General features: G+C 43.7%; 2 protein-coding genes across 3 annotated transcripts in view; one reads left to right on the top strand and one right to left on the bottom strand.

Annotated features, from left to right (window-relative positions):
* Window positions 1–11,822, bottom strand: part of VPS8 (VPS8 subunit of CORVET complex) — a 245,713-nt gene extending 233,891 nt beyond the window's left edge. The window contains exons 1-2 of one of the 2 annotated variants that reach the window (XR_013217732.1): window positions 11,722–11,813; window positions 2,925–3,094 (exon numbers count right to left, since the gene is read on the bottom strand). Coding sequence is in view for 1 of the 2 variants with exons in the window: in XM_077272120.1 (XP_077128235.1) it covers window positions 2,925–3,094; window position 11,722 (171 nt within the window). In the remaining variant the exon portion in view is untranslated. Of the gene's footprint in view, window positions 1–2,924; window positions 3,095–11,721 lie in introns of both variants that reach the window. The other variant, XM_077272120.1, reaches the window with a different exon arrangement.
* A 30-nt stretch (window positions 11,823–11,852) lies between these two features.
* Window positions 11,853–21,113, top strand: DBR1 (debranching RNA lariats 1). Its single transcript, XM_077272121.1, has 9 exons — window positions 11,853–12,183; window positions 13,529–13,770; window positions 14,210–14,334; window positions 15,235–15,315; window positions 15,878–15,963; window positions 16,731–16,955; window positions 17,349–17,429; window positions 17,527–17,672; window positions 19,757–21,113. The coding sequence occupies exons 2-9, from the start codon at window positions 13,574–13,576 to the stop codon at window positions 20,403–20,405; spliced, it is 1,590 nt and encodes a 529-aa protein (XP_077128236.1). The 5' UTR covers window positions 11,853–12,183; window positions 13,529–13,573; the 3' UTR covers window positions 20,406–21,113.
* The last annotated feature ends 6,494 nt before the right edge of the window (window positions 21,114–27,607 follow it).

Genomic DNA, 27,607 nt, shown 5'->3' with positions numbered 1-27,607 from the left:
TTGTTTTTTTTTTTCCTGATTGAATTGGAAAACTGCTGCTTTTTTGAAAACTGCAGCATGTCCTTTCTTTCAGCGGTTTTGCAGCGTTTTTGCACCCATAGAAAGCAATGGGTAAGTGCAAGAAAGCAGCAAAAACGTTGCCATCAGTATTTGCTGCATTTTTAGGGGAAAAAAAGCAGGTACAGCGGGATGTGTAACCTGTTTATTTTTGTGATTTTCTCAGGTTTAAACCACAATGTCTTGGTCTCTTCACCTGAGGATGGCAGATAGGATTAGTACCATTTAATTAAATTAGAGATGTGTTAAGGCCCCGTCTCACATAGCGAGATCGCTAGCGAGATCGCTGCTGAGTCACAAGTTTTGTGACGCAACAGCGACCTCAGTAGCGATCTCGCTATGTGTGACACGTACCAGCGATCAGGCCCCTGCTGCGAGATCGCTGGTCGTGTCGGAATGGCCTGGACCTTTTTTTGGTCGTTGAGGCCCCGCTGACATCGCTGAATCGGTGTGTGTGACACCGATCCAGCGATGTCTTCACTGGTAACCAGGGTAAACATCGGGTTACTAAGCGCAGGGCCGCGCTTAGTAACCCGATGTTTACCCTGGTTACCAGCGTAAATGTAAAAAAAAAAAAAACACTACATACTCACCATCTGTTGCCCGTCAGGTCCCTTGGCGTCTGCTTCCTGCTCTGACTGAGCCGCCGTAAAGTGAGAGCGCAGCAGTGACGTCACCGCTGCGCTCTGCTCTCACTGTACGGCGGCTCAGTCAGAGAGGGAAGCAGACGCCAAGGGACCTGACGGGCAACAGATGGTGAGTATGTACTGTTTGTTTTTTTTTACATTTACGCTGGTAACCAGGGTAAACATCGGGTTACTAAGCGCGGCCCTGCGCTTAGTAACCCGATGTTTACCCTGGTTACCCGGGTGCTGCAGGGGGACTTCGGCATCGTTGAAGACAGTTTCAACGATGCCGAAGTCGTTCCCCTGATCGTTGGTCGCTGGAGAGAGCTGTCTGTGTGACAGCTCCCCAGCGACCACACAGCGACCACACAGCGACGCTGCAGCGATCAGCATCGTTGTCTGTATCGCTGCAGCGTCGCTGTGTGAGACGGGGCCTTTACAGTAAACAATTGCCTGACCAACTCAATGCCTGACCAATGTGTAAAACTAAACAATTGCCTGACCAATCTGTGAAACTGAACAATGCCTGACCAACTCAAGCTGAAAAATAAAGCAACATGTGAACATAGCCTATATGTTAAAGGGATTTTCAGAGAATACATTGATGGGGCCCCACTGCTGTATTGTGCCCTCCCTATCCGTTCCATATACTTCAAATAAAGAGAGCAAGATCAACCACTGATCCCTCCAACTGCTGGTCGCAGGACCTCTGTTCTCGTGATCAGTGGGGGCCGCAGCTCTTAGGGCTCCCAGCAATCAGACTTTTCATGCAAACACGTGGTAAGAGTAGATTTGGGAAAAAAACATAAGGCTATGTTCTATGTTCACATGTGGCGTTTTTCAGCATTTATTTTCCTATATAAAACTTGCTCTCTTGGCAGGAAAAAAGCTACAGAAAAAAAGCAGCTTTTGCTTGGTTTTTCTTGCATTTTTTGGTGTATTTTTTCTACATTGATCTCTTGTTCTTGCTGACAAAGTTTAGTGCAATAAAATAAAATCTCATTCTGTTTAATCAGGTTTTGGCACGCTGCAAAACCTGATACCTGCGCTTTTTGGTGCGTGCGGATTTTCTGATTTTTTTTTTCACCACTTAATACTTATAATGGGTGAAAAAATGCAGAAAAATCACGGAACAAAACACTGAAAGAAGTGACATGCTGTATTGTGCAAAAACTATGCAAAGCACAACATACTGATGACAGAAAAACCAATGTGTGTGCATGAGATTTCTGACATCTCATAGCCTTTGCTGGTACTGTGAAACGCAGCTGAAAATGTGCATGAAAAAACACATTAAAAAACGCTGAAAAAACGCCACATGTGAACACGGCCTACAGGCTAGGTGCACATAACATCATTAAACTCAGGCAAACCTGACAAGCCTTTAGAGCAGAAGTGGGTTCAGGAAACTGGAGTTTTTTTCTGAAGCATCTTTTGTGGGGATTTTTCACTCGTCTCCTGAGCGTTTTTCCAATGGTTTTGAGGAGGGTTTTCCCATGGCTTTTGTGACATCTTTTTTACTGTCGTTTTTCAATCGTTTTTTTTCACTCCATTGAATAATGAAGAAAATGTTAAGTGTATTTTTAGGTAAAAACAATGGCACAAAGCTCAAAAAAATGTGCGGGTGTCTTCTCAGCTTTCTCACTGACTTGTATTGTAAAGTACAGAGCGTCTTCTAAGCGGAAAATAATGGAAGAATGGTCAAGTGTCTTCTTTAACTGCTTGGTGTTTTTACCAACCTGAAGCAGTTAAAAGATGTTCAAAAGACTGAACATGTGCACAGCGACCGCTTCTTACAGAGAAATGCATGTGCTCAATCTTTTCATTGCTTTCAATCAGCTTCTGTGGCGAAACCTGCCTAAAAAATGAGTCATGTGAACATAGCGTAGGAGGGTTTTCCGGTTTTAGAAAATGTCTCTCCCCTGGCTACAATTTGTTTATGTGCTTTCCTCACCCTCCCCAGGTTGAGTGATGTTCCCGGAGTCCTTTACTGTCTGCAGCGCTGATGTCATGTTACTAGCACTGCAGCCAATCAATGAGCACAGCAGCTCTGAGCAAGTGTGCCGCCAACATTGGCAGAGCTATTGGCGCAGTTATTGCCAGCAGAGCTGGTGATGTGACAATAACAGAGGACCCGGAGCAGCGGCGGACACACAGTGCTGCCCTGGGAGGGTGAGTAAAGCACAGGTCATGTTTGTTTGTTCTTTATGCATGAAGCCATACACATAGTATAATATTTACCAGCTCCTGCTTTAATTCCAGGTCCTTGTCCACATCCAGGCAGCCGACACGAGTCAGGGATTTATTGAGTTCATCTTCCACACTTCCAGACAACCCGGCGGCTTCCCCAATAAGTCTCCCTGCATCCCATCCCCTGGAACTGAGATCTTCATCCCCAGGGTCTGACTCCACTGGAAAAAATGACAAAACAATCTTGGATTAGAAACTGAAATGGACCGTATGCAATTCTAGAATATGGCTGCTTTCTTCCAGGATCACCGCCACTTGTGTCCATGGCTTGTATCTGGTATTCCAGCCCAGCGCCAATAAAGTGGAAGAAGCTGAAATTAACAAGGACATTTTTATGGTTTTAAATATTGTCTTGCAAAAACTGAAGTATTGCCGAAGCGTTAATAATTGCACTTTTTTAATCAAATGTCAATTAATTCCATTTTTTCTCTAACCAATAGAAACACCACCACTTTACCCACCTTGGTAAGGTACGTTTAACAAAAAAGTGGCATTCTCATACACGGCAGAAGATTTATTATGTGCATTAAACACTTTCTGGTTAATTCGACAAAGAAGCATGGCCACAAAGAATTGGAGTCACAGCTCAAAATGTGACACATGAAAAAATCAGGCACAATGAAAGCCAATGGGTAGAGTGTGATAAAAGTGCCGAATGTATCACCCAGCAGGAGCCACAGTGGGGAATGAGCCACAGTCAGCCAGGGCTGTGGAGTCGGTAAGCCAAACCTCCGACTCCTCAATTTCCATGGCACCGACTCTGACTCCACGACTCCGACTCCACAGCCCTGCTTTCAGCCAGTCTAGCTGAAGGCCTCATTCAGACATCAGTCATTTTTAAAGCATAAAGCAAAAAATATGACTTTTTTTCAGCAGTGTTTTGGATCCGATTTTCATCAATATTTACAATGTTTTCAATATTAGTGTTTCGTGTTTTTTTTCTTAGTTTTTGTGAATGAGCAGTTTTCTCAAGCTTTTCCTATCACACATAACTATTAAACAGGCACAGAAATGACAGTGTGTGCCGTCTGAGTTTTTTCGTCGACCTACAAGCAAATGGGCAAGTATGATCCACGACTGAGATAAAAATCTAAAACGTCTCCAGATTTTGGTGCTGACCACTTGGAGAGGGTTTGGTTTGTTTTTTTTATCCTTTGGAGTATGAGAAAATTCATTCACACATCGGTTTTTGTCTCATGTGGTTTTTTTTTTCTGTTTTTAAACACAGGACACATTCCTTTCAACCAACTGTCTGCGAAAAGAAAAACGCAGAAGTCCGATTTTGATCCGATTTGCAGATCAAAGTCATTGGTTCAAGTGAATGGGTCTGTGAAAAAAACAAACAAAAAAAAACACCTAGTACTTGGACACCACCCATGTGTTATACGAGTGCTGTCCATTTCTCACTGAGTACTTGATCGGAGAAACTTAGATTTTTTTTCATATTCTGAAAATATATCGGACGCAGATTGTAAAAATGGAGAAAAGGATCAAGAATGGGCGAAAGTCAAATCCAGCTCACTGAAAATAAACCGGTCATATATAATGTGCGGGATATAAAAGAGCATGTGAATTTGCCCCAAATATTACACAGAATTATTAGGCCGGGCGCCCACGATCCGGAACTAGCAGCACCTTGGATGTAGCGAACACACGCTGTGTCCAAAGCGCCGTCGTCTATTGAACACAGGTGAATCCGCGTGAGTTACTGGACCGTGCAGATTTAACGCATTCAGATGATTCACTCTCAGATGATCACCAAAATAAAGTGGCAGCGGCTGATAATCCATCAGATTGTAAAGCTAATGACCCATCGTTTACAATAAGTGGGTAATGTGATTAGTGGACAAGTCCTTCCCCAACAGAATAGGATGAAGGCTTGAGTAAGGCTGGTCGTACACACGAGATGTCTGTCGGCTGATTACTTGGTCGTCATTCACATAGAGCCATCTTAGCCGACACTCCCACACACAGGGGCGATCGCTTGGCCGTGCGCTCCTGTGCTCTTTATGAGAATGCCGCCAGTTGACATGTTGGCAGACTGCTTATCTCTGGGAGAGTAATGTGATCGGTAGTCCAAAATCGGACATGCGTGATCGACATTTCTCCCAACCATCAGCTGACTGGTGACCCACACTTATTATACTGTCAGATGAACCTGTGGATATTTGTCATTACCCTGACAAACCTCTTATGATGGAACATACATATGAACCGGTATCACTGAGGTTATGGTGCCATGGTAGCCATGTGGGCTTCCTTTGTATTTTATCCCTATATTGCCATTATTTGGGTGGATCTGATAGAGATGTGGGATTCTGGCCATTTGTGATTTCCCATTGTCTCCTTTCAATAATGGAAATAGGGCTCTCTACGCTTGTCCCTTTAAGTTATATGGCTATATAAAGTACTGCCGCATATACTTTTTATCTACAGATAATCACTGTGACAGGTTACTACCGTGTGTAACTATCCTGTAGTGATGTCTTATGTCTGATATCCTTCAGGGCGGTGTTTTATTTCTAAAGTCCATGGCGTAGTACGCCTCTCATCTTGGGTTGATAGGCGATCCGGCTGAAAGCGCATGTACAGAAAGCTCCAATATAAATGTGCCTCTCTGCAGAATGACATCACAAGGCTATGGAGAATCCGTCTGATGAAACCACCTGGGCATTTCAGCGCTATGGTCTCCTTCATCAGGGTGGTTAGCATCCTTGGGTACATTACAGACACTTTATTCGGGCACCATGTAAGAAGCGTAGACCTGGAGGAGCTGTTTTGCGTAATACGGGCTTTTTCCGGCTCCTAGGCAAGAGTTTGGGCATGATCTTGTTATGTGGACACATTAGCAGTGCTGACGTCCTAAGCTTCCTTTGACTACTATGTAGACAAGAGCATTATACTGGATGTCTCAACTCCAGGAAAGATAATTAGTGCACAGTTCTATCTCACTGTTCAATCCCGGTAGTTTTAACGTATAAACGTGAAAAATACAGCAGGCTCCTGCCCTTGACTTTCACTCTACATCCCCTGTCCAACATTTATTAACTCTTTCCATATATCCCAAAAAGTGGTCCCCTATAGATCTCTGATATGTTTTTCCATATAGTGTTTAGAAAGCGGGTGCCTTATAAATCCCTTACGGATATTTTACACAAGTTCCTTCATTCTTTCCTGTAACTCTCGTTTCCTTCATCCTATACATAATTTTTGACATGGACGTTTAATACAGTATAAAACCCCCTTGATATAGCAATTATTAGAATTTTTTAGGAAGATAATTTAATTTGCCTCCGATGATGGGAAAGATAAAACGGGGCTAATGTTCTTAACTTCATGGATAAAAAACAGCTTTTAAACAAATATTAAGATTTGTTCACTGGCTCTTTTTTCCTATAATTGTAGGGACAATAACATTCGCAAAACTTAGCGTTTTTTAAAACACAAAGCTAGATTAATTTGAAATTAAATCAATTACCTTAACTTGGTGTAATATTGGCCAATGTTTCATAATCATACGTTTTAATAGGCCTCCATTTTTAGGATACTTAGTAATGATCAGGATTTTTAGTTCTTCATATATATATATAACTTCTTTATCTGTTCTTATTAGTTAACAAAAGTTCCCTGGGGGTATCCTCCAATTTTTTTTTCTTAATTTTCTGGAATGATTCCACAAGTAGACATTTTGTGTGAATTTATTAACTGGTTTACATTTGGTAATGTTCTATTTTCTCACAGTTCCTCCTAATTCTCATAAATTGTCCATCTGAGACATTATTGAGCCAAACTGGTAGATGGCTACCAATAAACTGCCCAAACAATGCTTTGTTTTGCACTGAGTCCCTACAATAAAGACTTGTGCCCACACCCATCCTGACATGGAGCTGATCACATTTCCATTTCTTTGTATCTCTGTTTAGTACTGAATCCACATGTAACCATACAATGGAGGGGCCCAAGAATCCCACCAGGGGCCCACAACAATAGGTTATGGCTTCTCCACCCTGCTTAGTAAGAAACTTGTTTTCTCCTTTACAAATCTGTTACTTTTACCTCCTGATTAGTTTTGTTTGATTGCAAATTTTTACAAAGTGTTACCTGGGAATCTGGGAACACAGACTATTTTTTTCTCATTCATTCACAATCTGTATTTTTTACAGCAACAGATATTAATAATTTTCAGTTTACCACATTACAGAATTACAATGTATCGATAAAAACACACACACACACACACACACACACACACACACATATAGTGGCTCCTTAGGCAATGTTCGCACTAGGCGTTTTTTCAGCATCTTTCAATGCAACTTTTCAGCTGTGTTTTACAGTATCAGCAAAGTCTATGAGATTTAAGAAATCTCACGCACTTACTTTGTTTTTTTTTGTGTCAGTATTTTGTGCTTTGTTTGGCTTTTGCAGAATAGAGGATGTCACTTCTTTCAGCGTTTTTCCAGTGTTTTTCACCCTATGAAAGTAATGGGTGGTGAAAAAACTCTGAAAAAACGCAGGTATCAGGTTTTGCTGCATTTTTTGCTCCAAAACCTTATGAAGTAGAATATGATTTTTTTTCACTAAACTATCAGCATGCACAAGAGACAAATGTAGCGTGACAAAAAAGCAGCAAAACCCGCAAGATAAACCAAGTCATGGTCACGCGTGGCGTTTTTTTTGCTGCAACAAAACCTGCTCTGTTGGCAGTAAAGAAGCTGCAGGAAACAAAACAGTTTTGCTTGGTTTTTCTTGTGTTTTTGCTGCATTTTTGTCATGCTTACAGTTATCTCTTGTGCATGCTGATATAGTTTAGTGACAAAAAAATCATATTCTACTTCATAAGGTTTTGGCATAAAAAACAGCAAAACCTGATACCTGTGTTTTTTCACCACCCATTACGTTCTATGGGTGGAAAACACTGAAAGAAGTGACATCCTCTATTCTGCAAAAAAAAACAAGCAAAGGCAAACAATTCTAAGGGCAAAACAACAAGCTGTGTGCATGAGATTTCAGAAATATCATAGACTTTGCTGAAAATCTGCATTAAAAAAATGCCATGTGTAAACATACCCAAAACCTGCTTTGTTTCTGCAGAAAAAAAAACATAGTGAAAACGCCACGTGTGAACATAGCCTAAGGCCACGTGCACACGTTGAGGATTTGGTGCACAAAAAAATGGATGTCATAAGGAGCCACCATATTATATGATGCAACTTTGGTGGTGTACAAAAAAAAAACATATCGACACATTGTAATTCTATAATGCGGGAAACTGAAAATTATTAATATCTGTTGCTGTAAAAAATACAGATTGTGAATGAATGAGAAAAAAATAGTCTGTGTTCCCAGATTCCCAGGATACTAACACTTTGTAAAAATTAGCAATCAAACAAAACTAATCAGGAGGTAAAAGTAACAGATTTGTAAAGGAGAAAACGATGTACACTAACAAATTATATTGTGGTACTGTGTTAGCCAGAAAAATCGATGTGAATACTTTTCTGCCCAATGATGACAGAAGTATTCTAGGAGTGATACCTTTATTGGCTAACCAGAAAATAATATGTTTGCAACTTGCAGAGCACAGAGGCTCCTTCTTCAGGCAGATTACAAATAGATAATAAAGGAGAAAACAAGTTTCTTACTAAGCAGGGTGGAGAAGCCATAGGTGTTCACATGCAAATGTGTCTACCCTATTGTTGTGGGCCCCTGGTGGGATTCTTGGGCCCCTCCATTGTATGGTTACATGTGGATTCAGGATTAAACTAAACAGAGGTACAAAGAAATGGAAATGTGATCAGCTCCATGTCAGGATGGGTCTTATTGTAGGGACTCAGTGCAAAACAAAGCATTGTTTGGGCAGTTTATTGGTAGCCATCTACCAGTTTGGCTCAATAATGTCTCAGATGGACAATTTATGAGAATTAGGAGGAACTGTGAGAAAATAGAACATTACCAAATGTAAGATTATTGGTCGCTTGGTGTGAATTCTGCAGTTATTAGCGGCAGCACAGACTGATGTCACATATGACACAATCGGCCATTTACGCTGCAGCATGTGGAGGAGACGTCATAAAATCACACAATGCCGCTGCTGTGATACACAGGGGATTTTCCACCTGGAAATCTGCAGCGCATGTCATTCAGTTTAAGGCTATGTGCACACGTAGAATGGGCCACTGCGGATTTTTCCGCAGCGGATTTGATAAATCTGCAGAGCAAAAACGCTGCGTTTTTTGCTGCAGATTTATCGCGGACTTACCACGTTTTTTTGCGGATTTCACTGCGGTTTTCTATTGGAGCAGCTGTAAAACCGCTGCGGAATCCACAGAAAGAAGTGACATGCTGCGGAATGTAATCCGCTGCGTTTCCACGTGGTTTTTCCACAGCATGTTCACAGCGTTTTCTGTTTCTCATAGGTTTACATTGTAATGTGAACTCATGGGACACTCCTGCGGACCCGCAGCTGCGGAAATGCTGTGGATCCGCAGCAAAATCCGCAGCGTGTGCACATAGCCTAAAGGCAACCGGTCACCATGAAAATCCAGTCCAGTCTGCAGGCCCCATGGTATAAGAGTAGATTGATGCATATTTTTTTACCATTTGATCCCCAGCGATTTCTGGGATTTTTTGTCCTGTCCACTGACCCTGTATGAGCTCTCACAGCGCATGCAGAAAACCGTATTAGGGTATGTGCACACGTTGGGGATTTACCGCGGAATTTGCCTGCATTTTTACACCTGCAGATTCCTATTCAGGAATAGGTGTAAAACGAGGCGGAATCCGCACAAAATTGACATGCTGCAGCTGCAGAAAATAAACCGCTGCGTTTCAGTGCGGAATTTTCCGCAGCATGTGCACTGCGGATTTGGTTTTCATGGTACTGTACAACACATGGAAAACTGCTGCAGATCCACAGCCGTGTGCACATACCCTTATTGGTCAGACAAATCAGGTCGCACTCGGACCAGTGTTATTATATGGGGCCGTGCACATGTCATATTTTTTACTCGGACAGACCAGGTCCTGTCCAGGGAAAAAAAAACTGCAGCATGCCTGAGTCTGACCTGATACATGAATCACACTCCGCAAATCAACCTGTGCATTGAAAATATTTGACTGCACTCAAGCTGACATGTGAGTGCAGTCCGGGTTCCAGGGACTCACACAATGGAGATGAAGAAATATTTTTCTCCATCTTCTCCTCATCCAATAGAATCAGAGCACATTATGCTGACACTCTGAGATTTGTATCATCGACCTTCAAATTAATACAAAGTCTGGGTCCAGAGTCTGCATATACACACACCCTCCCTGGGTCCAGAGTCTGCATATACACACACCCTCCCTGGGTCCAGGGTCTACATATACATACACCCTCCCTGGGTCCAGGGTCTGCATATACACATACCCTCCCTGGATCCAGGGTCTGCATGTACACATACCCTATCTGGGTCCAAGGTCTGCATGTACACACACCCTCCCTGGGTCCAGGGTCTGCATATACATACACCCTCCCTGGGTCCAGGGTCTGCATATACACATACCCTCCCTGGATCCAGGGTCTGCATGTACACATACCCTATCTGGGTCCAAGGTCTGCATGTACACACACCCTCCCTGGGTCCAGGGTCTGCATATACATACACCCTCCCTGGGTCCAGGGTCTGCATATACACATACCCTCCCTGGATCCAGGGTCTGCATGTACACATACCCTATCTGGGTCCAAGGTCTGCATGTACACACACCCTCCCTGGGTCCAGGGTCTGCATGTACACACACCCTCCCTGGGTCCAGGGTCTGCATATACATACACCCTCCCTGGGTCCAGGGTCTGCATATACACATACCCTCCCTGGATCCAGGGTCTGCATGTACACATACCCTATCTGGGTCCAAGGTCTGCATGTACACACACCCTCCCTGGGTCCAGGGTCTGCATATACATACACCCTCCCTGGGTCCAGGGTCTGCATATACACATACCCTCCCTGGATCCAGGGTCTGCATGTACACATACCCTATCTGGGTCCAAGGTCTGCATGTACACACACCCTCCCTGGGTCCAGGGTCTGCATGTACACACACCCTCCCTGGGTCCAGGGTCTGCATATACATACACCCTCCCTGGGTCCAGGGTCTGCATATACACATACCCTCCCTGGATCCAGGGTCTGCATGTACACACACCCTCCCTGGATCCAAGGTCTGCATGTACACACACTCTCACTGGGTCCAGGGTCTGCATATACACATACCCTCCCTGGGTCCAGGGTCTGCATATATACACACCCTCCCTGGGTCCAGGGTCTGCATGTACACATACCCTCCCTAGGTCCAAGGTCTGCATGTACACACACCCTCCCTGGGTCCAGGGTCTGCATATACATACACCTCCCTGGGTCCAGAGTCGGCTCCCCACATCACCGTGTTTTGGCTGCACCGCTGCAGCCAATCACTGAGCTCTGCTGCTGTTTCTTATATTAGAACCATTGGGGTTCACTTTCCTAAAACTGTAAAACCCATTTCATAAGTAACAGCCTGTAATAGGAATTCATACATAAAGTAAATGAGAAATTTCACAAATGATAACCACAGCAGATGTACTGAATGAACCAGAGAACAATCGCTTCCACAGTGGTCAGAGCTCAGGCATTATCTGCTGTAGATGTATTGAGGAAGTACCGCAGACCTGCTCACCCCCTCCCCTGTCAGCACAGGGACCCTACAGTGAGTGACCTCCTCCCCACCTGCACAGCCCACCCGCACACGTGACGTCACTTACTGTGGCCAGGTACACAGGAATGCTAGTTTATCAGGGAACACAGACAGCTGAATTCACACCAGCTGCGCATGCGTTAACCTCCCCGGAAGTCAGACTTCCCTATTTTTGCCTGTCAGTTTTGCGTTCCACATACACTTCCCTTCGGCGATCACGTGATCACGCCTTTCCTCAGATCACATGACACAAGTACTATCACGGTTATAGCGACTATTCCACTGTACGCAGCCGCCATTGCTATCTCCCGTTTGCTCTCTGAGCGCTGTGCACACTCACTGGAATTATTTTAATAGTGGGAACGAAAACAATTTCCCTATTGGAACCAATGAGGCGTAAGTAAAAACGTAAAGTTCACGCCCTCTGCGTGACGTCACTGACCACGCCCGGAAACTTCCTGCTCTGGTGTAGAGGCGACGCATGCGTGCTGCATCATTCAGTTCTAGGAGTTGTCGCGCTGGATAGCAGGTAAGACGTGTGCTGGGAAGGTGTTGGCGCTGGGGTCCTGCACCGGCCGGAGGGACGGGGTCCTGCACCGGCCGGAGGGACGGGGGCCTGCACCGGACGGAGGGGCTGCGGGGTCCTGCACCGGCAGGAGGGGACTGGTGCTGCGGGGTCCTGCACCGGACGGAGGGGCCTGGGGCTGCGGGGTCCTGCACCGGCCGGAGGGGCTGCGGGGTCCTGCACCGGCCGGAGGGGCTGCGGGGTCCTGCACCGGCCGGGGGGGCCTCCTCTAGGGGGAGCAGGTTCCCTCTGTAGGGAGCTGATGCGTTATGCTGTCATTGCGGGAATCTCCGCACTTCTGCTGCTGGACATTCTGAGATCCTGCACACGCTTTTTAGTGATGGAGAGTTTCCAATTTTCAAGGGGTTTCCCACTATAAAGCTGCCGCCTAATAACCTGGTGCAGGTCCCCCCTCTGACCCTTCTGGCAGAGCTCAGTGTTTGGCTACAGCTGTGATGATTGGGTATTTTACAGCTTTTGGGGTCCACTTTTCTCAAAGTCTGGACCCCTTATGAGGAGTGGAATTAAATGCAGCTACAGACTGTGGAGTCCCATCAGGGTGGCCATCCGTCCACAAATACCTGGACAGCCGCCCCCCCCCCCCCCCCCCAAAAAAAAAAAAAAAAAAAAGGATGTTTGTCAATGTCTCTTTATGGACGTGGGAGATATGAACGGACACTTGTGAGTGTAATTATCATGGTGGTGATGTTGTGCTTCTAATGTTCCTGACTTATGGTTTCACCCTCCATCCATAGAAAGTCTGATTATTATACATAAACGTGTACTGTAACCTGTGAGGGTCTGTTCACACATGGCAGATCTGTTAGAGATCTGATCATCGCTCTGCTCCGCTCTATGGGGATGTTTTACAGCATCTATGTGTACAAACCTCACTTGGGTGTATTACACCAAATCTTTCATGTCTCCAGCCATGTGGCCTTTTTCCCTCCAAAATCCTTGATGTAAAACAATTTACTAAGTAATGGCTCATGTTCTTCTTCCTGGGTCCATCACTGGTGAAAGTTTTGACATGGTCATGTGACCACTCCAGCCAATCACTGTCTGTAGTAGACAAAGAGACAGTTACCTATCCATCTTAAAACCTCATCATTAAAGGTCTGAACGTGGAGAACCCAGGAAGAGGCTGCAAGGTATTTGGAAGGGGAGAGGGACTCTGTAAGGACATTCCAAGAAGTTGTTAAAAATACTTTTCTAGGGTCTGAACAATCCCTTTAATTAAGATCCTTTGTCTGCTGCTCTTCCTCCTTTGTGGGTGCATGTCATAAACATCTGCTTTGTGTTTCCCCAGATGTTATTGTAAAGACGATCCTTGTCTTGTAACTGAACATCAGCCATGAAGATCGCTGTGGAGGGTTGCTGCCATGGAGAGCTGGATAAGATTTATGAGACTATCCAGTTTCTGGAGAAGAAGGAGAACACTAAAGTGGACCTACTACTCTGCTGCGGAGACTTCCAAGCCGTGAGGAATGAGGGGGACATGAAATGCATGGCCGTGCCGCAGAAATACCGCCAGATGCAGACCTTTTACAAGTAAGATCAGATACCTAATAATGTTACACCCCCTCCCCCCACGGGCATCTATGATGCCAATGTATCCTGTGCCACACAAGCTACTGTACAGTGATACAGATGAATGCAAGGCTTGGATTTATTTTTATAGGTACCTATATTGGGGAAAGGAAAAAAGGGGTGGGGGGTTATGTGGATTAAAATATTACTTAAATTCAATAGGTTAAAATGTCCTATTCAAGATGGATTACTGTGGCTAATTGTAGTCTATTTTGAATAGGACATTTTAACCTATTAAGTTTTATGTTAATCCACATACTTTTCCCCCCCTTTCCCTTCCCTAATATACCTCCAACTTACTTATGTGCACATTTATAAGGCAAATATTTTCTAACTATTTTAGGACTCCATAAAAATTATTTATTTTTATATAAAATATATTATTATTTTTATTTTTTAGGTATTACTCTGGTGAGAAACAAGCTCCGGTACTTACCATCTTCATTGGAGGGAACCATGAAGCTTCAAATTACCTTCAAGAACTGCCCTATGGTGGTTGGGTGGCACCAAATATCTACTACTTGGGTAGCTATCTAAAGTTTTCCTTATTTCTTAAGTTGGTGGGAAGTTTCATGTTGCGTTGTGATGTTTTGAAGAGAATTGGGGTTGATGGGGTTTATTTTAGTAGAATTGCTTTAGTTCCATGTGTTGAGAATCACCTTTAGGACCCAGTTAGATGTCTGTATAGATCGGACCACAATGCTTGCACTGGCCGGTGACTCTTAACAACCTGAGCGTGACGGCTTCATATTTTTCTATGCATCTGTCACAATGTGGTCGGGAGAGCCGCCGTCCAGTCTGAGCATTGCGGTCCCATTCTTTACGGCCATCTGACTGCACCCTTAGAAGTATTTCAGTACTTGGGTAGAAGGCGTATTGAAGGAATATGCGCTCTGTCTGTTGGTCTGAGAAGGATATCCACAGGAAGGAGTTTCTGATCAGAGTGCTTGTTGTGCCTGACAAGGTGGTAAAGGCTGCAGCCGGTTGGCGGTTGCTGTTTTCAGCTTTCACAAGACTCAACGTCACAATGCCATCTGGGAACATCAGTGTTACCAGGGATTCCCAACTTGTCTCCCATGCCGGGATTTGTCAGGCTTCAAACTTTGTAATATTTGCAACCTGCAAGGGCAGGCACATTGTTTAGAATGTCTGCTGACAAGTCAACGTAAACGCCCGCCAGGAACCACAGTGGCATCATCGCTGGGAGGCGCTGCCATGGGACGTATATTATTTCCATGGGGCACTGAACTGATTAGGGTGGGGTTGTACAGTTGGGGACAATGCCTTTAATTGAAGGCATCTGTGTGAATCCCAGAGAGGTGACCTCCTTCAGCGAAACGCTGACTGCATACTAAATCATATTACACTTTAACGCTGATAGATTTTTAATGGTTAATTTTAACTTTATATTTTATTTTTTTTTAGGATATGCTGGTGTGGTGAAGTATCGTGGGGTGAGAATTGGAGGAATGTCTGGAATTTTTAAATCACACGATTATAGGAAAGGTACGTCTGCCATCATAATTCCCTAGTAATCTTTCACCTAGTGATGAGAGCTCATTAGCTCTTTTGCTCATTAACGTAGGTGTAAGTATATTTTGCAAAGTAAAAATAACTGCCTTTACCTGTAATGTAAACTTTTATCAATGGGCTGTGTGTGAAAGGGTCAGAATTGTGCAAATCTTTATACACTTAAAGGGTCTAAAGGCCCCCCTGCTGAATGGAGTGGAGGTCAATCATGCGCAATGCCACTCCAGGACTGCCGGAGATTACCTTAGTTTCCCCTTTCTAGGCAAGTTGGCAATTCTGAGATAAATTATCTCTATTACAACTATATATCTCTTGTGAAGGCTTTATGGGATCGTGCCTGGTTATATGATTGATCTGTGACAGGTACTTGGATAGTACGTGGCAACAGGACACAGTGTAGCAGACGTAAATCTTTTTTGAACATTATGATGCACCGTGATGTGTTGTCACTTTTGTTTTCATACTCTGATCTGTCGTATTCCTCATTTGTGTACAGCTTAACCATTATGATAACATTTCTGTTCTGTAATTCCTCTAGGTCATTTTGAACACCCTCCATACACTAACGATACAATGAGAAGTGCGTATCATGTGAGGAACATAGAGGTCTTTAAACTGAAGCAGGTAGGCACATAGTACTGGGGTTCTTTACATCGTCTACCTGAGCTCTACAGGACGTTATCAGGGCTTTCTGGGCACATACGTTAACATGGTGGTTTGGTCTTGAGCTACAAATCTGCAGTTACTCTGTGACCGCAGACTTGTGAATCCTCACGTCCTCTTGCTCTGTACAGTTACCAGGTTCTCTGGTGTCATGAGCGGTGGGCACATGACCGAAGTGTGTGCTTTGCATACATGTGGTCACGTGCAGACGACGTGGGCGGCCTCGCTCAATGCAAGTGTATTAAGCAAGACTGAGTATATTCTAGTCAGAATGTGACCGGAAGTATGCAAATCGCATGCTTGCGGTCACATGACCGCCCACTTCCTCCATCAGAGTCCTCACAGGGTGCAGTGTGTCCAATGTCAGGATTCACAAGGCTTCAGAGTGGCTGTAAGCTTTTTTGTTGTTGTTGTTTTTCCCCCATTATCAGCGCTTTCAGTAAGGCGGCTGGACAGCCTTCCCTTTTACATGTGGGCTCACTGCAGTTATTAAAGTCTCACCCAAGCCTTCATCAGGGCAGAACAGAAGAGCCACAGAAACTGTTCCCTTCATCCCTAAGCCCTGTTTCATCGCGCTCTTTAGCGGGGCATCATGTACCCTGTATTTAAAGCATACATTTGTACATCTTTTAGGGTCTTAACTGGTTAATTTACCTGTAGTATCTACTGGGAGTGAACAGTGTAACTAGTAATTACTAATTATCTGCTCTGATCTTATGCTTTTGCAGCTACAGGAGCCCATGGATGTTTTCCTGTCCCATGACTGGCCCCGTGGCATCTACCACTATGGGAACAAAAACCAACTTTTGAAGAAAAAGAAGTTCCTGACGCAAGAGGTAGAAAGTAACACCCTGGGGAGCCCAGCAGCCAGCGAACTCCTCCATCACCTCCAGCCATCTTACTGGTTTTCTGCTCATCTCCATGTCAAATTTGCTGCTTTTTTACAACATCCGGTAAGAAAAATTGACCACCTTATTGATCATTGTTTTTGTTTTTTTATATCCCTTCCGCCCCCAAGTTTAAGATTTCATATCAGAATTTAAGGGAGTAAATCTAAGTTAAGCTTTTAGAGCACATTTGTTAAGAACTTCTTAAAGGGGTTGTATGCTTTCATAAAATGTTCCCTTAGTAGTAAAGTGATACCCTGCCTGGCTCCAGGGCTGATTCTCGATGTCTCTGGTCTGCTGTGCAGATGTCACGTTATCAGTGCTTTCAGATCTTCTGACAGGCTGCGCGAGCTGCTTAAATTCACTGAGCTCACTGATTGGCAGCAGGTCTGATCCGGACCATGCCTTTGAACTTGGTCTTATTCCATGTTACTGACCAGTTTATATTGATTTTTGCAGAATAAAGAAGAGGGCAAGCTGCCTAAAGCAACAAAGTTCTTGTCGCTTGATAAATGCCTACCGCACCGAGAATTCCTCCAGGTGAGAACGGTTTACTGTTATCTGGACGTGCTGTCATTAACATCTGCTGTAAAGCTGTGATGCTTATGGTTTTGTTTTTATTTTCAACCATCCCCAGATTGTAGAGGTTGAACATGATCCAAATAAGCCAGAACGACTCGAATATGACCTGGAATGGCTGTCTGTTCTAAAAGCTACCAAAACCCTCCTGAATGTTACACCCCGGACATGGAATATGCCTGAGAACAATGGTCTGCACAACAGGTGAGTTTCACAACCTGGAGTTACTGTTATGTGTTGATGATTGATTTAGAGGGGGGGGGGGGACAGTATTTTTGTAAAATCTGGAACAATGTAAATTTCTAGCTAAATAAGTGAAAAAAAGAATAGGTCGGCACTATTAGTAATTGCAATCAAATTAATGGAGTAACGTAAGAAGATAAATGTGATTTAAGTCCTGAGTCCGTTGTAATATAGAGACAAAACTGTGGCACTAACCCCGAGGCTAAACAGTTAGTTATTTCTTTACTACATACCAGGCAGAGGATACAGAGGGACAGCGGTTTCACGCTGCCAAGCGCTTCGTCCAGGCTCTTACAGCATGAAACGGCCATCACTCTGTTTTCCTTCTGTATCCTCTGCCCGGTATGTAATAAAGGAATAACTTTTTAGCCACTGGGTGAATGGCACAATTTTGTCTATTTTTTTTTTAGTATTTTTAAATGTGTTATCTGGCGCTGCGTGCCAGTTTGTTTTAGTGGCTGACAGCAGTTGGGGTTCTCCTCCGGTGATACGTCACCAATGGCTGCCATGTGATGACTGCTTTTTTAGGTTTGGCTTGTCCACTAATTCTATCTGCTCTTTACATCTCAAGTATAACTGTACTTGCTATACCTTCCCGTGCCTCATATTCTATTCACCATATTCATTTTGGCCTGTAATCTGGTATAGAAAACAGGACTCTATTGAACCTGTGCTTCTAGGGGACAACTTCGTTTTACGTAAAATGTGACTGTATAGAGGAAACAAATCTTCAAACATTTATCATAGTAAAGATTAGAGTAAGTTTTTGTATTGTAAAACACCTTGGTACATTACATTTAAAGTGTAGCCATTGTTTTAATTGGTGTTTCATAAATCAACAGTACAGGTGACAATAACTTTAAAGCTTTGTTCACTCCTTGCAATCTTGCTGTGGTGGGTTGTTTTTTGTTTTTTTTTTGTTTGTTTTTTTATGCAAATTCAAAGCTGCTTTTTTACAGCATAATCTATTGGGTAACAAATCTCATGCACACATTGTTTTTTAAACAAAGCCCAATTATCTCAATGCTCTACCAATGTGTGAAAGTAGAGCATACCTGACCTTCTCAATGCACTGCTATTGTCTTAGGTAAACTGTGCCTGACCAATTCAACTCCTCTCCACCCACTGTTTACATGTGCAAGTGTGTATTTTACCATCCCCCCCCTTTTTTTTTTTTTTTTTTTTTTTTTTTTTTTTTGTTGCTCAAATGGACACTGTTTTTTCATACATACAAATCTTTCCAATAAAATAATTTCCTCAAATTGTCCTTTTTCACATGACTGTTTTTTATGGTTTCACATATGTCTTGCATTGGTGACCTAACACCGTGCATTGCTCAAGCTTGTATGGTGGAAGCAAAGCTGAACTTTGGGGTCCTGAAAAACGCAGCAAGCAAAACCTGCCTTTTTTTGGCTGCAGGGAAAAAAAAGCAGCAAAATAGCAACGTGTGAACATAGCCTAATAAATCTTATCAGATAAATCTTTTCTCCTCCCGGATTGATCTTTCTCTATTCGTAGGTAAAATATATTTTTGGTGAACAGATTTTTTTTTTTTTTTTTTTTTTTTTTTTTTTTTTCATTACTGGGAATGGAGATGGCAGTTGGTACTTGTGAAATTCCATGATGGAGCTAGAGGCACAGACATTCTGCTGCAAGTTCTCCATAGAACTCTATGAGCACCAACTGTCATCTCCTATTTCAGTAATGAGGAAATTTGTGATCACTGAAGACACACTTTACGTTTGAATTGAGAATGAAAGATCAGTCCAGGAGGAAAAAGGAAGCAGATTTCCCTGATTTTAAAAAAATATGTATCACTTTCTTATTTTCTTGTGTACTATTGATTGATGGGGAAAAAAAAAATTAAGACAATGGTAAATCTTAAGTATATATTAACATTGTAATGAAAGCTTGCTGGTTTGACCCTGGCCACCAAAGCCTTGCCATAAGCTGATACTTTGTGTTCTGTGGAGATCAGGTTCACAAGGTTTACTAGATGCCTGTCTGTAACTTTTATTATAACTTTTTATTATTTTCCATGCTAGGTGGGATTACAGCGCCACTGAACAAAGCAAACAAGAAGTCTTTAAGGACCTCGGCAATGACTTCAATATCCCGTACAACTTTAGGGTCACAATACCATCTTATAACCCAAACCATCCTCAGCACCACAGGGTAGCATCCCATGTAGTAAATCCACAGACAACAGAGTTCTGTGCCCATTTTGGACTTATCGACCTCAATGCCAAAGTCTGTCTACATGATGTAGGGGGAGAACTTGATGCACTGGAAGACAATGATGTTGACAGTGGTGGCTCTGTGGAAGATCCCAGTGAATACAGCACCGATACCTCCATCCTCTCGTCTTCAATTAACCCTGATGAGATCACTCTGGAGGAGGATGACGAAGAAGACCTGTCTGTACAGTCTGTGGAGCCCTCTCCAGAATATACCCCAGACTTGTCTGCTAGCTTCTCCAGCATACGAGACCTCCCAGATTCAATGGCTCTCTCATCCGATGAAGCAATGGATTCAACCAATGATGAGATGGAAAGGTCAGAGAGCAGTCAGACAGAAGGTGAAGGAAAGAATCCCGAGAGACCACTCAAGAGGCTAAGTGATGAGAATGGACAAGGTGGCAATGTCCGGATTAAAAGACGGAATCAGAACATTTATACAGCTGAAGATGAGTAAATGGACTGGATTATTCAGTATGTACTCTACCGGTCATGCCACTGACTGCAGGGTGGTCTGCGGTGTACCCCAAGTCTGAATGATTGTTTTACTGGGAAAGTGAAACTGTTATTTCAGAAACCTCTGATGGCAAGTGTCTTGATCAGTGGGTGTTTGTGCCTAAAATAATGGGGCACAGCGGCTCACCTGAACGCTGTGATTGGCTCTGATCGGCTCTTCTTGGAGGGCGGTGTACAGGCTCATAGAAAGTAATTGAGAAGGTACATCAGTAACCTCAGCTCTCCAGGGAGAGCCAAACAGAGCCGCAGGAGCACAGCCGTCAGCAGAGGTGGAGGACTCTGCCCCCCGGCCCACCACTGATCAAACCTTGTGATGTCATTATGAAATAGTTACTTTATTTTAATATCATTATTTTGTCATTATGGAAATGCCTGGCACAAGGTTTGTGTTCTTAAATGTTTTATATTTGAGCTAAACCTGCCAATCTAGTCCTGTAAAATGCTCCATTTCCAATGTATAAATTGTACTTTTTAATAAGTAACCTTATTTTTAAGAGGTTTTATTTTTTTTATTTTTTTTGTTAAAGTTTATGTACAGAATTTAATTTAAGAAAAAAAAATAAACCAGGACTATGAAATTGTTGTGTTTTAGAAAGTATTATTAATCAATGTTATGAGTGGGTCTATGCTACCACTTATAAACTATTAGGCTACGTTCACATTCGCGTTGTGCGCCGCAGCGTCGGCGCCGCAGCGCACAACGCAAACAAAAACGCGGCAAAACGCACGCTAAAACGCTGCGTTTTGCGCCGCATGCTTCCTTTTTGGCCGAAAGTTGGACGCAAAAAAAATGCAACTTGATGCGTTTCTTGCATCCAACGCTTGCGGCCATGCGGCGCAAAACGCAGCACAACGCATGTCCATGCGCCCCCATGTTAAATATAGGGGCGCATGACGCATGCGGCGCCGCTGCGGTGCCCGACGCTGCGGCGCTGACCGCAAATGTGAACGTAGCCTTAGTCACTTCTGAGACCTGATTTCATGGTGTCTACTAGTTTGCTAGCAACTTATAGGGAGAAAACTAATTGACTTGGGATATGTCCACACGACATCTTGAAAGCGCCTAATAAACATTAAAAATAATGAACACATCCACAGCAATGTGAAAACCACTTTCTGTGCATATGTTCCATCTTTTGTCAGCCAAAAGAAAGCTATGAAGCGGCTAAAATGTTACAGGTTCGTTCTTTTAGTGGCTTCAACTACAACCCCTGGAAAAAATTTGGAATCACCGGCCTTGGCGGATGTTTGTTCAGTTGTTTAATTTTGCAGAAAAAAAAAGCAGATCAGACATGGCACAAAACTAAAGTCATTTCAAATGGCAACTTTCTGGCTTTAAGAAACACTAAAAGAAATCAAGAACAAAATATGTGGTAGTCAGTAATGGTTACTTTTTTTTAAAGGGAACCTGTCACCCCCTCCCCCCCCCCCCCCCCCCCCCCCCAGGCATTTGAAACTAAAAGAGCCACCTTGTGCAGCAGTAATGCTGCATTCTGACAAGGTGGCTCTTTTAGTTATTGGTGCTGTAACTGCAGAAATAATCCGTTTTGTAATTTGTCCTAAATACCTTTCTTCAGTCCTGGAGGCAGGTCTTTCCCCCTGCTGCAGACGCCACACAGCCGTCTCTCAAATCTTCTTGGCGCCGCCTCCTCAGCGCTGTTTTGAAATCAGCCGGCGCCTGCGCTCTTTTCTCCTGCCTTGGACAGGCGCAGTGAGCGCTGCCCGTCCTCTGTGCTCATATGCAGTCTAGCTGACTGCGCCTGTGCGGCCGCCCTGCCTGTGAATCCCAGCCCCGCAGTGTGAATAAATCAGAAGACACTGCGGGGCTGGGATTCACAGGCAGGAGAAAAGAGCACAGGCGCCGGCTCATTTCGAAACAGCGCTGAGGAGGCAGCGCCAAGGAGACTTGAGTGACGGCTGTGTGGCGTCTGCAGCAGGGGGGAAAGGCCTGCCTCCTTGACTGAAGAAAAGTATGTAGGACAAATTACAAAACGGATTATTTCTGCAGTTACAGCACCAATAACTAAAAGAGCCACCTTGACAGAATGCAGCATTACTGCTGCACTTTAGTTTCAAACGCCTGGGGGGGGGGGGGGAAGTGACAGGTTCCCTTTAACCAATCATAGGGGAAAAATTATGGAGTCACTCAATTCTGAGGAGAAAATTGTTTTTTTGCATTATTTGAGGTCTGAAAGCATTTGTTTTTGTGTTGTTTTTTTTTTTAATTTTGACCATTTTTCCTTGTCTGCAAAAAAAAAAAATACAAAATTTATTGCTTGGAAATTCAAAGACATGTTGTCAGAAGTTTATAGACTAAAAGAACAATTTACATTTTACTTGTATATAATATACAGCTCTGGCAAAAATCAAGAGACCACTGCAAAATTTTCAGTTTTTCTGATTTTTCTCTTTATAGGTATATTTTTGAGTAAACTGTAAATTGTTTTTTTTATTCTGTAAACTTCTGACAACATGTCTCCAAAGTTCCAAGCAATAATGATTTCTGACAAAGAAAAATGGTAAATTAAATTAGAAACCCAGTGCTTTCAGGCCTCAAATAATGCAAAGTAAACAAATTCATAATCATTCACAAACCACAATACTAATGTTTTAACGCAGGAAGAGTTCAGAAATCAATATTTTCTCTTCGCCACGACAGCACCCACTGAGAGAGGGGATCCGCCCCTAGGAACAGGAAACCCTACGGAGAGATAAAAGGGGCGGTCCCCCTCGCTCCCACAGTTTGGTTTCCTGTTCCTATGGGAATCCACGGAGAAGAGGATGCCTAGCCTGGATGCCGCTTGCGCAGTTTACCTGTGAGGACCGCAAGAGCTCCAGAGCTGGATGCAGCGTCGTGGGTCCTGGTGTCAGCTTCCCCCCTCTGCTGGCAGACGCCATGAGGCCAGGACTGAAGGGGTTGCTGTCTCACGTGGATCCATCCGGGACGTCTGCGGGGAGCTAGCGCTGAGGTATGGTGAGCGCTGCGCCGTCCTCGGCGGGCACTCATGCGGCGTGGAGCCCCAGTATGTTTCCCCTGGAAGTGCAGCCGAAAGCTTCCGGGGTGATGGAGGAGGAAGACGGCGCCTGCGCTGATACCGGTGGCAGCGCAGGCGCATAGAGTATGGCCGCGACCCGGAGGTGATTAGCACTTCCGGGTTCAACCGGAAGAAAATGGCGGCCCCCATGTGAAAAGGACGCCGGCGCTGACACTCCGGCGTCCAATATGGATTCTGCGCAGGACCCTGCGATGTCTTCCGTTGAAGCCACCGCAACCACTCCACGCAGCTATGCCAGCAGCGGTCACTCTAAACAGAGCGGATCTTCTAGGAAGAAATCGGACCGAGCTATTCCTTAGCCTGTTCCTCAGTCTCCTCCTCGTCAGCCGGTACCTTGACAGACAGCTTCACTGGGGTGAGTGTGCATCTACCCTATTAAGCTGATTATTGTTCCCTCTCCTTCTATACACCCTAGGCAAAAAAAACTGAAAATATGAAACACAGACAGTGTGCGTTATGTCTCCAGCCCCTTCCGGATAGTCACAAAAAGAGGCTTTGTAAACCATGCATTAATTCTACCTTACGGGAAGAAGCCTTGGTTAAATCAGAAGACATTAGAGTCATGATTAGGGAGGAATGACGAGCCCTGCATAGTTCTGACAAGGAGCCACGTACTAAGGAAAAAAGGGGGTACTTTTCCCCTATATCTGATCAGTCTTCTGATATAGAGAATGCAGACTCTGATATTTCCCAGGAATATGTTTCCTCGGATGAGGATCAAGATACATGCTTTCCCACCGATAGTATCGATAACCTTGTGAAGTCCGTTTGTAACACCATGGGCATCGAGGATTCTAAGGTCCCTAGAACGCAGCAGGACATAATGTTCGCTGGTCTATCAGAAAGGAAAAGACCCTCCTTTCCGGTAATAGCAGCGGTAAAAAATTTAGTCAAAAAAGAGTGGGAAAGCCAGGGGCAAAGGGGATTACCACCATCCTCAAAAAGGCGTTATCCCTTCAATGATGAAGAGTTCTAAGCATGGTCAAAAGCCCCGAAGGTAGACGCAGCAGTGGCATCCACATCCAAAAAATCCTTGCTGCCTGTGGAGGATTCGGGCTCATTGCAAGACCCACTGGACCGTAAAGCCGACTCTTTTAAAAAGAGCCTGGGAGTCGTGTACGGGAGCTTTTAGACCAGTTATATCGGCTACATGCACCGCTAGGTCCATGCTAGTCTGGCTAAATGACTTGGAGGAGGGACTAAAAGGCGGTCTCTCTAGAGACAAGTTGATGTCCTCTATACCTTTGATTAGGGGTGCTACAGCCTTCCTGGCAGACTCATCTGCTGACTCCATACGCTTGGCAGCCAAGTCAGCAGGTCTGACGAATGCAGCACGTAGAGCCCTGTGGCTTAAGGGCTGGAAAGGTGATCCCCCAGACAAAATCCAAATTGTGTGGCCTCCCATGTCAGGGTGAGTACCTGTTTGGTACTAAACTGGACGGGATCCTAACCAAAGCGGGAGAGAGAAAGAAGGGCTTCCCTAATAATAATTACCTTCCGTCCTATAGGAGAGCGTTCCGGAAGCCCGTGTTTAATAAAAGGAAAGAGTTTAAGAACCAAGACCGCTGGGCCACTAGAGACACCAAACAAAGAGGTGCATTCTTTGGGAAGCGCCCTTTCAAAACTGAAGACAAACCCCGTTAGAGCAGATCTACCTGTGGGAGGTAGATTGTCCTCCTTCTCAAATCAATGGCGAGAAATAACATCAAACGTTTGGGCAAATAGTCTCATCACCTCTGGCTTAAAGTTAAAATTTTCCCGAGACTTCTTTAAAGTCTCAGTCGCAACAGGAGGCATTGGAGCAGGAAGTAATGAATCTTCTATCCAAGGGAGTTTTGGTGGAAGTTCCATTTCTTCAGGAGGGTAAGGGGTTTTATTCCCCTTTATTTTTACTTCCAAAACCGGATGGATCATTCAGAACCATTATAAACCTTAAAAAGTTGAACATCTTAGAAAATCAAACCTTTAAAATGGAGTCTATCTGATCCACCATAAAGCTCCTGTTTCCCCATTGCTTTATGACGGTTCTTGACCTAAAAGATGCATACTACCATCTACCAATCTTTATAGAACATCAACGATATCTCCGCGTAGCGATTGTATTGAATGGATGTATACGGCACTTTCAGTATACAGCGATGCCCTTTGGACTATCAATAGCTCCAAGAGTATTCACTAAACTAATGTCGGAGGTAATGTCATATCTAAGGTTAAAAGACACCCTCATAATCCCATACCTAGACGACCTTTTGGTAGTGGGAAATTCCCCTTCACAATGTCGGCAACGATTGTGTGATATGATTTCATCCCTACAGAGGTTAGGGTGGTTAATAAATTGGGAAAAATCTAGGCTATTCCCAACAACTCGGCAAACATTTCTGGGGATTATATTAGACTATAAACCAGAGATGTTTTCTCCCAGAAGTTAAACAGATAACTGTTAGAAATAAGGTTCAGTCTATAATAGATAAACCTCTAATTTCTTTACGAGAAGGCATGTCCCTTCTTGGTTCCTTCGCTTCATGTATTCCAGCTGTTCCATGGGCTCAATTCCATTCGAGGCGTTTACAGTATGCAATTTTACATGAAGAGGTAAAATTACAAGGTCGTTTAGACGGTAAAATTTCCTTTTCTAGTGAGGTAATCCAATCTCTAACCTGGTGGCTAGAACCAAATCATCTGGTTAGCGGGGTCCCCTGGGTAGTTAACCCCTTCATGACCCAGCCTATTTTGGCCTTAATGACCTTGCCGTTTTTTGCAATTCTGACCAGTGTCCCTTTATGAGGTAATAACTCAGGAACGCTTCAACGGATCCTAGCGATTCTGAGATTGTTTTTTCGTGACATATTGGGCTTCATGTTAGTGGTAAATTTAGGTCGATAATTTCTGAGTTTATTTGTGAAAAAAACGGAAATTTGGCAAAAAGTTTGAAAATTTCGCAATTTTCACATTTTGAATTTTTATTCTATTAAACCAGAGAGTTATGTGACACAAAATAGTTAATAAATAACATTTCCCACATGTCTACTTTACATCAGCACAATTTTGGAAACAAATTTTTTTTTTGCTAGGAAGTTATAAGGGTTAAAATTTGACCAGTGATTTCTCATTTTTACAACAAAATTTACAAAACCATTTTTTTTAGGGACCACATCACATTTGAAGTCAGTTTGAGGGTTCTATATGGCTGAAAATACCCAAAAGTGACACCATTCTAAAAATTGCACCCCTCAAGGTGCTCAAAACCACATTCAAGAAGTTTATTAACCCTTCAGGTGTTTCACAGCAGCAGAAGCAACATGGAAGTAAAAAATAAACATTTAACTTTTTAGTCACAAAAATGATCTTTTAGCGAAAATTGTTTTATTTTCCCAAGGGTAAAAGGAGAAACTGGACCACGAACGTTGTTGTCCAATTTGTCCTGAGTACGCTGATACCTCATATGTGGGGATAAACCACTGTTTGGGTGCACGGCAGGGCTCGGAAGGAAAGGAGCGCCATTTGACTTTTTCAATGAAAAATTATCTCCATCGTTAGCGGACACCATGTCGCGTTTGGAGAGCCCCCGTGTGCCTAAACATTGGAGCTCCCCCACAAGTGACCCAATTTTGGAAACTAGACCCCCCAAGGAACTTATCTAGAAGCATAGTGAGCACTTTAAACCCCCAGGTGCTTCACAAATTGATCCGTAAAAATGAAAAAGTACTTTTTTTTCACACAAAATTTCTTTTAGCCTCAATTTTTTCATTTTCACATGGGCAACAGGATAAAATGGATCCTAAAATTTGTTGGGCAATTTCTCCTGAGTACGCCGATACCTCATATGTGGGGGTAAACCACTGTTTGGGTGCATGGCATGGCTCGGAAGGGGAGGCGTGCCATTTGACTTTTTGAATGGAAAATTAGCTCCAATCGTTAGCGGACACCATGTCGCGTTTGGAGAGCCCCTGTGTGCCTAAACATTGGAGCTCCCCTACAAGTGACCCCATTTTGGAAACTAGACCCCCCAAGGAACTTATCTAGATGCATAGTGAGCACTTATAACCCCCAGGTGCTTCACAGAAGTTTATAACGCAGAGCCGTCAAA

Source organism: Ranitomeya variabilis, chromosome 7, assembly GCF_051348905.1.
Source record: "Ranitomeya variabilis isolate aRanVar5 chromosome 7, aRanVar5.hap1, whole genome shotgun sequence".
In the NCBI taxonomy this organism is placed as follows: Eukaryota; Metazoa; Chordata; class Amphibia; order Anura; family Dendrobatidae; genus Ranitomeya; species Ranitomeya variabilis.
This window is presented reverse-complemented; position numbering and strand designations above follow the sequence as displayed.

What these genes read in the sequence shown, in the direction of transcription:
- DBR1 (XM_077272121.1), top strand. Translation starts at nt 13,574, where the DNA reads ATGAAGATCGCTGTGGAGGGTTGCTGCCATGGAGAGCTGGATAAGATT. An exon ending in CAGATGCAGACCTTTTACAA is followed by an intron (nt 13,771 to 14,209) that starts GTAAGATCAGAT and finishes TTTATTTTTTAG; the next exon opens with GTATTACTCTGGTGAGAAAC. An exon ending in ATCACACGATTATAGGAAAG is followed by an intron (nt 15,316 to 15,877) that starts GTACGTCTGCCA and finishes TAATTCCTCTAG; the next exon opens with GTCATTTTGAACACCCTCCA.